Genomic DNA, 11579 nt, shown 5'->3' on the forward strand with positions numbered 1-11579 from the left:
ATTATAGCCACATGCTTGGAAAAGCTCAAAACATCAATTTATGTGTACAGCATTGGCAAACTGGGTTTAGCCTCTCAGAAGCAGCTCAAGCAGTCTTGTTTAACTCAACCAGTCTTATTTAACTCAAACAGTCTTGTTTAACTCAAACAGTCTTATTTAACTCAACCAGTCTTAGTTAACTCAACCAGTCTTATTTAACTCAACCAGTCTTATTGAACTCAACCAGTCTTAGTTAACTCAAACAGTCTTATTTAACTCAAACCGTCTTAGTTAACTCAACCAGTCTTATTTAACTCAACCAGTCTTATTGAACTCAACCAGTCTTAGTTAACTCAAACAGTCTTATTTAACTCAACCAGTCTTATTTAACTCAACCAGTCTTATTTAACTCACGCAGTCTTATTTAACTCAACCAGTTTTATTTAACTCAACCAGTCTTATTTAACTCAAACAGTCTTATTGACCTCAACCAGTCTTATTTAACTCACGCCGTCTTATTTAACTCACGCAGTCTTATTTAACGCAACCAGTCTTATTTTACTCTCAGAGGCCTAAGCATATTTTGGCTGATCTCTTATTTGTTAGCTCATAATTTGCCTTTACTTTCACCATCGAGCCATGGCAAAAAATGTTTTAAACAGTCGTCTCATTATGGTATGTGTGTGTGAACTGCAATGACAGCAAAACAAAAAATTTGTATAACGGATTTTACGGATCGAAATTGCATTAAGAGGCGATGGTTTTATTAACGTTTGATTAGGACAGTATTAGGAGTGCATTATTGCAACCTGGTGGGTCTCAGTGGACTAGTGCCACTAGTCCTGCTTTTCTGACATTCATGAAGTTTTCAGAGAGATCCAAGGTAAGCCAGCTCTGTGCTCTGTGTGGCCTTCAGTTAAAGTACAAGGGCATACAGGAGGAGGCATACCGTGGTGTTTTATGTGTTTTTTCATGTTTGTTTTTCTTTAATGAGTCTGTGGATTATGCAAAGTAATTCAGAGGCAAGGCCTCGCTGCCTTTGACAGGTGGTTGTGCAGGTATCTAGGTCAAATGGGGGGGTGTCGTATTTAGCATATTTCTGGATGTGTTTTTCATCCATGTTAATCAGTTTGATATTGTATGTGTGTGCATATACGTGTGTGTGCGTGCGTTTGCACGCCTGTGTGTGCAGATACACGCGTGTCTGTATGTACATGCGTTTGATTTGAATGTCAGTTCATCCTCTCCAGTCCAAATTGTTGTGAGCTTGTCTTTAAAAACAAAGCTAGGCTACCTTCTGGTGTGAAATAAAACACGTGTTTCGAAGCAGTGCCCTATTCGTTGACAGGTGTTTTTTTTTGAAAGAGCAGGGCTGTGTTTTAATTTGAACTGGGCACATCAGTCTATCGTCAAGTCAATGAACGACTTCACTCCATAGTGGTTTTATAATCCTGCTAGGATCATCCCTCGATTGCTTTGAACTCACATTCCAGTCCATGTAGCCTACCCTTCTATCTAGTTTATTTCTTAATCAGTAGTTTTAGACTTTCCCTGTAATCAACATTAACATTCCTGAGGCATTTCAGCTTTCAGTTTCAGTTAATGCGAGACAGATAGGGCATTTTCATTACGTTCACAAACTGCAGACAACCTCTCATTGTGTTGTCTTACTGCACAGCATTATTGTGTTGTCTCATTATGTTATAATGAGATCCAGCTTACATTCTTCATGATATTTCAACATAATGTTTTTGAGGGCACAAGTTAGTTTATTTTATTTATTTATTTGGTAAGAGTTGTCAATTAGACAGGTCATTATACTGCACTCCCAGAATGAACATTGAAACATTCTAATAAATTATTCAAATCAGCGCATTTTAACTTCACTTTCAATGTTCCAAACATTCCAAACATTGGAATAGATAGGGTACAGTTGGCAACCAAATTGGGAGAAAAGGGGAAAAAATTTGTAACAGCACTAATAACACTAGTAAAGCTTCCCCGTTTATTGTAATATTAATGAAAGCTGGATAGAGCACTATAACTTTCACGAAGCAACTGAATAAGTGTATATTGCTGCTGATTATGCCACAGGGGTGTTGTATTGTGTCAAGTGCTATCCAGTCATCCCTGCCTATATGCAGCCTCTGCATCAGCAGGACGTGAGAGGGAGGACCATGTTACGCCTGGCTTATGCCTAGCCCCTGTTCGGCTTAGATTTTAGTCCTGAGCAATGTTGGATGTCCAAAGTCCAAACTGGTGCAACTGATGTAGGTGTAAACTAAGAGTTCATGTCAGACGTCTGTGCTTAGTCTTGAGTGTCCAACTTCTATGCAACCGGCCCCTGGCCCTCAGAAATGAGACTCCACAGGCCCATTGACCTATTGCCCCGCCCTGGCAACCACTTACCCAGGTCCCAGCTATTGGAGGCCACACAGTTGCTGACCTTGACATGAATTTAGTTAAACTGTGAGTCAACTGTGTACTCTACATAACTGCAATGCGGAGTTGAGGGTAATGTAAATGAATGCGAAGGTATAGAGTTTGTTATGGTTGTATAATTAAGTCGGTTATTTCTGAAATGCCATATATAGACTTTCCAAGTTAGTTGTAAACAAGTCTACGGGCTAGAAAGGATGGGCTGCTCTCTGCCGTTTTGTTCAGCGTGGATGCTTTCTGTGTGACTTGGAAGCAGCCAATGAGACGCGTTCCGTGGCCTTTAATTTCCTCTCTGCTGCTTACCTTCTGTCCCCGAGACCCGCGCGTCTCATTGTGCCGTCCGTAAACCGTACAACCAGATGGTCTCGAGCCTCTCTTCTCAGCCCCTTCAAAGCCCTGGGTGTCTTTCTGGTCCTGCCAAACGAGCCCCCCCGCGCTGCGTAATTAGCGCCAGGCCTTTCAGCCCTCGCAGGGGGATCACTCATTGAGCCGGACCGCTTCAACGCCGAGCTCGCAAAGGGAACCTTGTAAGGTTAGACAAATCCGCCGGGGAGCACAATACCTTTTCATGTCTGGGACTTTTCCCATTTGCCCGTTTTAAAAAGGCGGAATATTTATGAGGACGCTCGGCTTTCAGGTGAAGAGTATGCCTGGGCCGTTCCCCGTTGAGTAGGTCACAGTTCAGCACTCGGTAATTGCTTTAGATTATGAGATGCTACATTTTCTCGGAGCAATAAAACTCGGTACACAATCAAGTGTTACACAAAGTGATTTTTATTTTTTTTTCCCCAGAAGTGAGGGGACTCATTCAGAGAAGGTATTTGCACTCTGAACATGCAATCCTTTAACATTTATGTTTGCAAATGTTTTGCTTTCTAAATTTGCCATTCATTATTCTGTTTCGACGGGACCCCCTTTAAGTGCTGCCCAGTTGTGTTTTGCATAAAAGGGACAGAGTTATTTTAATTTGCATGAGGCACAAGGTACTCTTGCATCAAGACAATAACGATGTCACAGAACTGCAGCTTAAAGCCAGGAGCTTTATCCTAAGGAGACTGAAAAAAAGAATGTCTGATGTCTTTTATGGCGGCCATCTTAGCGCAAGGCAACAGAACTGTTCAAGATGTCCCATTCCCACATGGAACTTGCACAAGCAGCACCATTCCTGTGGGACAATGACATATTTTCTTTCTTAATTGGATTAATTGGAGTAATCCAACAATTCATATGTGGCTAAAGTGCATTCTCAGCCTCCCATTTTAGGGCACCGTATAAGGTTTGGGACATATCAGTGTTATGTAAATTAAAGTGGTGATGTTTAGTACTTGACATCACCAGGTGCTGAGAATCTTTTCTGGAATGCTGTGCCTGGCCTGTACTGCCTGGTACAACTACTAGTTGTTTTGGATGCAGATCATGTGACTGACTTGGCCAGTCAAGAATTCTCAAGTTTTCCAGTTTTTGGCTTTGAAAAACTCGCAACGAAGGTGGGACGTCATGTCGTTGTGAGCCAGGAGCCAATGCGTGTTTTATGCGATTTTTATGAGCTAGCGATTGTGCTGGAGGTCCCATAATGTCACTGTCTGAATCATCGCTATCTCCACCTGAGTATACAAAAATGGGATACTCCCTCTTCAGTGGCTCATACAAATAACCAGAGGAAGTATTTAAATAATTTTAGCCACCCATAATGACGCCTAGATTGAAAAAAAAAAAAAGCGAATTATCCGCAAGATTTCCGTATATACTCCACTGTGTTTGCATTGGATTTAGCAGATTGTGGTTTGAGCTGTCAAGCTTCCTTTGCCGCAGATTTGGAAAGCTAAAATAAATACACCAAGTTACACCAAGTGCCTTAAACATAATGATGGCATCAATATTTTGCTCCATTATTACTGATGGACAGTGGTCTATTATTCAATTTCTCTCCCCTGCATCATTTAGCAAGGCTGCAGTGTGTGACTGTGAATATTATGGAAATAAATGCATTACGGCGGACATTAAGTTTTCAGTATGCTGAACAAAAAGTTGCAGAGAAACTTAACTTTAATAAACTTTGCTTAAATAAATCAATCCCCTAGATCTTGTAGTATATATTATTGCATGCACACCAAGGTTGTGGAAAAAAACTGAACAACAACCTGTAAAACTTTTAAGATGCCATTTTCGAATGACCTTCTTCAACGTGTGAAATCGGCCATATTATAGTGACAATAATTGAACATTAGCGTAGGTGAGAGAGACAGTGGGAAGTCTGAGACGTTGATTGGGTGCAAACAGTGGCCCACTTGGGGGCCATGCGTTAAGATGAAGGGCCACAGAGTCTGACTGCAGACAGGAACAGCAAGTTCACACGGTGTGATCGTCTAACACAAAGGTCACGCCGTGTGATCATCTAACACAAAGATATTCTCTTTCACCGGAGAAGCAGCCGAGCCCAGACACAAGGCAGGCACGTGACCAATTGCCAATCGATAATTTTAGCAGAAATTTCATTTTATGTTAAAAGAATGTAGACAGAGGGAATAAAAGACTGGCGGGTGTTCACTGCGTATCGGGAACAAAAGGCGTTCTGGCTGATTTAGGTTCCGTGAAGAAGATCAGTGATCAAAGGACATTCGCTGTGCTTAAGTGTGGGAAAAGGACATGGTCAAAGTGTGCTATGAAGGTGCTTTTAACTTCCAGGAACTGTATCAAGAGCAAGCTGTGTCAATTACACAACATGTGGCAACCAAACGCTTCGTTCATTTTCATCTGTCACATGCTTTCCAGTCAAAACAAGAAAAAAATATTTTTTTTTTAATGAATGATTTGTATGGCAGGAATGGCGTCCTACATGTTACAGAACTGAGTGTGTTTAGAGGTTAACGACGTTAATGTTAGTCATGAGGAAGAGTCTGGTTATCGTCAGCCTCTGTATTGTATGTAAGGTTTTGTGACCTCTATGGTTGTAATCACATTAACATCAGAGGAAGGATTTGCAGTTTTCAATTAGACAAGGATTTGTATCTAAGAGATGATAGCAAGAATAGCCGATACAGGTCGAATGTGCATGGAACGGCCTGCCATCCCATAGGTCACTGCTGAACAGGGCTGTCCTGTCTGACCGACTCCTAGTAAGTGTCCGTCTGAAGCTAGATAACTCTGTATTCACAAAGAGACACTGAACTGGCTTGGCTTAATAATGCCATCTTTCTCCCAGGAATGCAGTGTTTGTCAGTTGACATTTGTGATATTAAACTTCATCCTCACCACATAACAAGGTGGCAGTTTAATATTGCATTATTTGACCTCAAATATCTTTCGTGGTTTGTGTGCGAGGGTTGGAGACTGCGTTCGCCATGGAGGATTGTTCCGGTAAGGGGACTGTTGCCCGCTCACTTCAAACACATTTTTGAAATGACGTGTAACCCTGGGGTAAAATCCAGCTACGACCAGCTCGAAATTACATGAGCTGGTCAAACCATGTTGAGTATGGAGCTGGTCTAACTGGTCACCTAGCTTGAGCCATTTTTTCAGCAGGGAGTGGTAATGAAAACAGATCCCGTATGTTTGTGCTCAGTGCAGGTGTGGCTGTAACAGACAGAGAGATGGAAGGTGCTGTCCTACTATTGCAGGGAGAAATCTCTTTGTTTTTGTTTCTTTTCAGATGGACGATAGAGCCTAGACTGTCGACTGATAATCATTGCTCAAGTCGGCATGAGTTTAAAATGTATCCCTGAGCACACAGCAGTTTCCTAAGAGATTCTGTTAATGACCGTAGACCATTCTACAGCTATTAAACAAAAGATGAAAAATTATTATTCTTCAAATTGACTGACAGCTGTGCGATTTTTGTCCTTTGGAGTACAAATTTGTCACACTTAATATCGTAATTCTCACTAAAATATCAGAAATATTGTGTGCTCCAGTTATAGTTGTGACAGGCCTGTCATCTACAAACAATGTTCTGACAATATTCTTTTCTGTCTCACCAACCAAAGAACACAGAATTACTGGAAACGGAATACAATGGCTGTTTGAAATGAAATCTCTCTCTTGAAGAAAGAGAAACATTGAAGCCTTCTTCTTCTTCTGCATCTTCTTCTTCTTCTTCTTCTCCTCCTCTTCTACCCTTTTCATTTAGTACTGGGTATACCGTATCTTTACTCTTCCCAATCAAATCCCTCCTCTGGCTATCTCCATTCCGCTTTTCATCTCTTGGTACCAAATTACAGAGACTCAGTCCAGTCCGATTCAATCAGGGCTGTGTGGGCAGAAATGGCACCAGAAGCAGCTCACATGACTTTTCATCTTCCTTTTGATCTGCTCCAATCACGAGACATAAACCGCTGTGGCTGTTTGACATTATTTGACATTATTTTGAAGGTTTGACCGAGTGTTATTTCAAGGGAGACAGAAACCAATTCATCTTATCACAACAACTTCTTGTGGCAAACAGGAGTACATTTCTGATACAGCAGATATAGTTGTCTGAATACTTTCTGAAGCCCCAATACATGGTTTGATTTTTGCTTTCAAAGTAGTATATATTTTTAACTGCAATAGCCAGGCCAGTATATACCTGGTTTTGAAAGTCTGAAAGTAGTGTAGGTAGATACACCAGGACTTTCTTGCCACAACTCAAGACCCAAGTGCGCAAAACAAGATATTTCACTGTTTTACGTTGGTTTTCTAAGCGTGCACCGTCAACACTTGTGAGGAAATGTTGCCAACACTTTTTCTGTCCCTCTGAAGTCACAGAGGAGCAGTGCAGGTGAAGCAGCTTCAAAGGTGGAGAAAGAACCCAGCACTGCCAAGTGGTTCAAAACAGTACAGATCTGAAGCGTATTTAATGTCAAACCCGTACATTATTTGCATGTTTATGTCCTAGCTCCCCGGTGTAAACTGGAATGTTTGCATGTGCTTACGTTGCCTTTGCTCCCAGGTGCGGAAGGAGATCCTGTTCCGAAGGACAAAATGGCTGACGAGGAACTTGAGACCGGCCCTGGAGAAGGTACAGGGCCGCACCCCTGTGTGCTGTGTTAGCATGAAGCCATTTTCCATCAGTGTGTGTGAACCCCCACTACTAACCCCTCTACAACCTCTGCCGCCCCCTTAAACTCCCTTAAGGAGAGGTACCACAGGTTAAGATGGCGGCCACCGTGCCAGACGTCTTTGCGTTGTCCGTAAGAATTTAATTGTATGGTGTAACCGTTGTGTTTTACTGTGCATATGACAATAAAACTCTTGAATCTTGAATCTAATAGGGGTAAAATCATTTCCTCCAATCAAAATGGCATTTTATATTTTGAATGTGGACACAAAACATTTTTGTCATACTCTGTGTTCTTTGTGTTTTGGCGTTTTTTCGGTTTCTTGTTCTTTGTTTTTGTCCTTTCCCTAGTCCTTTAATTCATTCATTAGTTTCACCTGTGTCTTCCTTACCTGTTCTCCGCACTCACACCAGTTTCTCATTTCCGTCCATTGTGTTGCTTGTTTACTTGACACAGCTGATGTAGAAACATTTAAATTAATTACTTAAAGTTGTTCACTGGTTCACACACACATATATATATATATATATATATATATATATATATATATATATATATATATATATATATATGTGAACCAGTGATCATATGAAACTACTGTAGTTATAGAAGCGAAATATTATAATACCTCAAAATTTACCTATCCAGCCAAAATCGCCCTTTTCACCTGTGGTGCCTCCCCTTAAATGTGTGTTTGTGTACAAGAGATTGTAAGAATATTTCTTAATCAAAGGCAGAAAAGGATGAAAAAAGGAGACAACGAGTGAGAGAAAATTATATGATGAGAATAGTCTACCCCAAAAAATACAAATCATTAAACCATGCATTTATGTACAGTGAAGAAAACCACAATTTCTGAAAGATGCCTTAATTTGAAAGCCATTACCGTTATATAATATAGACATAAGGTAGGTTTTAAAAGCGTAATGAGATGATCTGTGACATGGCATTTACTGTACATGTTTTGGCTGTCTGCCCAAGCAGAGCAGCCTTGTACTGTAAAGGAATGCATTCTCTGCCGCTTCTTGTCAACAAATGAATAATGAAACAAATTGGAAAAACCATGGAGGGCCTATATGCAAGACTACTCTTCAGGGCTTTGATTGATGCTTCAGTTTTATTACAGTGAGAATATGACATTTGTCATGTTTTGCTGTGTATTTTTTTTTCCTTTTTAAATTTTTTTTTTCCTTTTGCCGGCAAAGCAGGAACAGCGTTCTGTCACAAATTCAGAGAAATATTAGTTCTACATGACAAATAACTGTGGCATACCTTCACCAGATATGCTTTATTGTTGTCACGGTAAAAATAGACTGTGCAGAAGCTTGCTGCTGCGTTGTTCGCGAGCACGCCGGTCTCGAGCTCCGTGTCTTCAGGCACATCCGATAGCGTGGAACGGGAGCTTCATCATTCACAGAGGGGGGAGGCTGTGCTTACTCTTCTCTCCTCTGCCACCCTGCTCTCCTTTAGTGGAGATGAACACTCAGGTTGAGGAGTCCCAGGACGCTGAGATAACTCCAGCTGACAGCAATCAATCCAAAGGTAAGGGAAGCATGTTGTCTATGCCTGGAGCAGCATAAGAAACCCACCGTCCCCCCCAAACACACACACACGCACTCACACAGACACACACACACACACACACACTCACACAATCACACACTCACACACACTCACACACACACACTCACACACTCACACACACACACATGTGCACACACACATATGCATACACACACTCACGCTTGCACACTCACACACTCACACACACACACACACGCGGACACATACACACGCGTGCCCACACACACACATGCACATGCACACATGCACACACACACACACACACACACACACATCCCATTTACAGCACCCATCCCTGTTCCGTTCTCCCTAGATGGCGTGGGGCATTCTGAGGGCCCTTGAGGCAGGAGCAGAAGACAATCACGGTCACCAGGGAAACGACGGACTGTGTGACGGCACATTGCACCAATACCGACACCCACAGGGGAGAACAGGGGAGCCGGCAGTAGAACCCAAATTCATTAACTTCAGTGCATTATCATTATTCCTTTTTTTTCCCTTTTTACTACTAACATTCCCACAAGGAGGGATATAAATGAATTATAAACATATATGAATGAAAATAGAATACAATGATATAAATTAATCTGTGATGAGTCAGAGTGTAGAGTACTACTTCCCTTGCTGAGGGCTTGTTTGGTGAGCTTTGATTGAATGTCTTTGGGGAAGGAAGAGAGTCATCCATTTCGAAGCTGGACGGTCGCCATTTTAGTTGTTTTGGTCATTCTTAAGGTTCCCTGGAAGCCATGTGGCTCCTCCATCTCAATCTCATTTATTGTTGAAGGTTCTCTACTGAAATCCAGAGTCCTGCATTGTACATAGACACTGTACTCTGCACAGTCAACAGCAGGTGTTGCAATATTGCTCTCCATGAATTGTGCACACCTAGAGATGACCGGTGATCTTCTGATTAAATTTTTGAGGACAGAAAAATAACTATTATAGGGTATTTTCCTTTCATTTTTATTTTATTTTGTACTTTAAGTGTTTGGGTTTTAGAAACTTAGTCAAACATGGGAGATGGGAAACACACTATACACTAATTATCTGTGAATCTGTTCTTTTTATTGGCCGTCATCATTGTGAATGCAGAACTTTGCTATTTGAGCTGACTCAAGAGTAGACCCCACAGGACGCACGTTTTGTCATGAACCCCGCTTCGAAACCGATCAGAAAACTTCTGAAATTCACTTTCATCTTTCAAAAGGTGCACCGCCTAGTTTTGATCTGCCTAGCAGCCATGTAATCAGAGACGCTTATTTTGGAAACACACTGTCTGGGGAAAGACACATTTAGACGTGACTGTGAGTCCGCAGAGTTTAATATGATTTCATGTGTTTCCGTTGCATGCCAGCTTTGCTTTGAAACGTTTGCTCTCATTTCTGTCTCCTCTTTTCACCAGATTGTCTCTATTTACAGTTGAAAATCTGCCTTATTCCATAACATGTTCAATATGGGGAAAAAATGAGAAGATGGTGTAAGTGCAAATATTTAGCAGTGCGTTGCTTGCAAGTTGTAATTACTAGTACCTGGCGTGATGGCTGAAGCCTCTTTTTTAACTGTAAGAAATGAAATACTTATAACCTTTTTGTTATTTCTCCCCTCCCCGCCCCAAAGATCTATCATTCCTTTCATCTGTGCCATATGTCAGATTTTACTCGATGAAAGACCTTCATAATTTGATGTTTGCTTTGCTAAACAATGACAAAAATAAACTACAAAACAACAACTGAACTCGTGTATTTCGTATTTTTCTGTGATTTATTTGTTTTGCAATGAAAAGTCCTTTTTTCCTTTTGATATTTTTGGACTAAAAAGGGGAACACAGAGACTGCACGGGGTGCTGAATGTCATGCTACACCCCCGGGTGTACCTATTAAAGTGGCCGGTTAATGCGTATATCCCACATTAGAATTACACTCACGAAAACCCGATCTATTTTGCCCATGATATAAAATATATACTGTGCATAACAATAATTTTTTTTGTGCTATACCATGCATTAAAACTAATTTAAACAATAACAATCTAGTACTAAAGAAAGTACATAAAAGATATGTGTATTTATTGGCATAAAAATAACAACACAGATAGTACAACTTTGTTTTAAATATTCATTACTGTGCATCCAGGCCAACTCATTTGAATGCAGCTAAACACTCGCACAGACACAGTGTGCATATTCACAAATTACCTGAATAATTTTCTTCTCAAAATTATTTGTAAAAATATGACAGCTATGATAATAGCTTTTTGGATCAGTTTGAATCACTTGCTGTTATGGTCATGGTCTCCAGTCTTGTTTTAAAGCATTATGCAAAACATTAATTTGGGAAAAAAACACAAAGCCTGTGCCCCCTGTTAACTACAGCTATCCAAAGTGTCGTGTTCTTGACAGAAAATTAAAAATATAGTGAAATTTATTTTCACTAACATTAGCATGCTAAAATGCTTTTTAACCCGTTTGTGTATCTGCCAAATCTGGCCAATCCTTGCCAATTTTTGAAGCCCTCTATTTAAGGCTTTTTAACTCCAGAAGTG

General features: G+C 40.8%; 1 protein-coding gene across 2 annotated transcripts in view; it reads left to right on the plus strand.

The window, feature by feature from the left end:
* The window catches only part of macrod2 (mono-ADP ribosylhydrolase 2), a 597810-nt gene extending 587038 nt beyond the window's left edge, over positions 1–10772 (plus strand). For both annotated transcript variants that reach the window (XM_061228932.1, XM_061228933.1), the window contains exons 18-20: positions 7346–7414; positions 8925–8996; positions 9352–10772. In XM_061228932.1, the coding sequence (XP_061084916.1) occupies positions 7346–7414; positions 8925–8996; positions 9352–9380 (170 nt within the window). In that variant the 3' untranslated portion in view covers positions 9381–10772. The remainder of the gene's footprint in view (positions 1–7345; positions 7415–8924; positions 8997–9351) is intronic.
* The last annotated feature ends 807 nt before the right edge of the window (positions 10773–11579 follow it).

The sequence above is a fragment of the Conger conger genome, chromosome 18, assembly GCF_963514075.1.
Source record: "Conger conger chromosome 18, fConCon1.1, whole genome shotgun sequence".
Taxonomy (NCBI): Eukaryota; Metazoa; Chordata; class Actinopteri; order Anguilliformes; family Congridae; genus Conger; species Conger conger.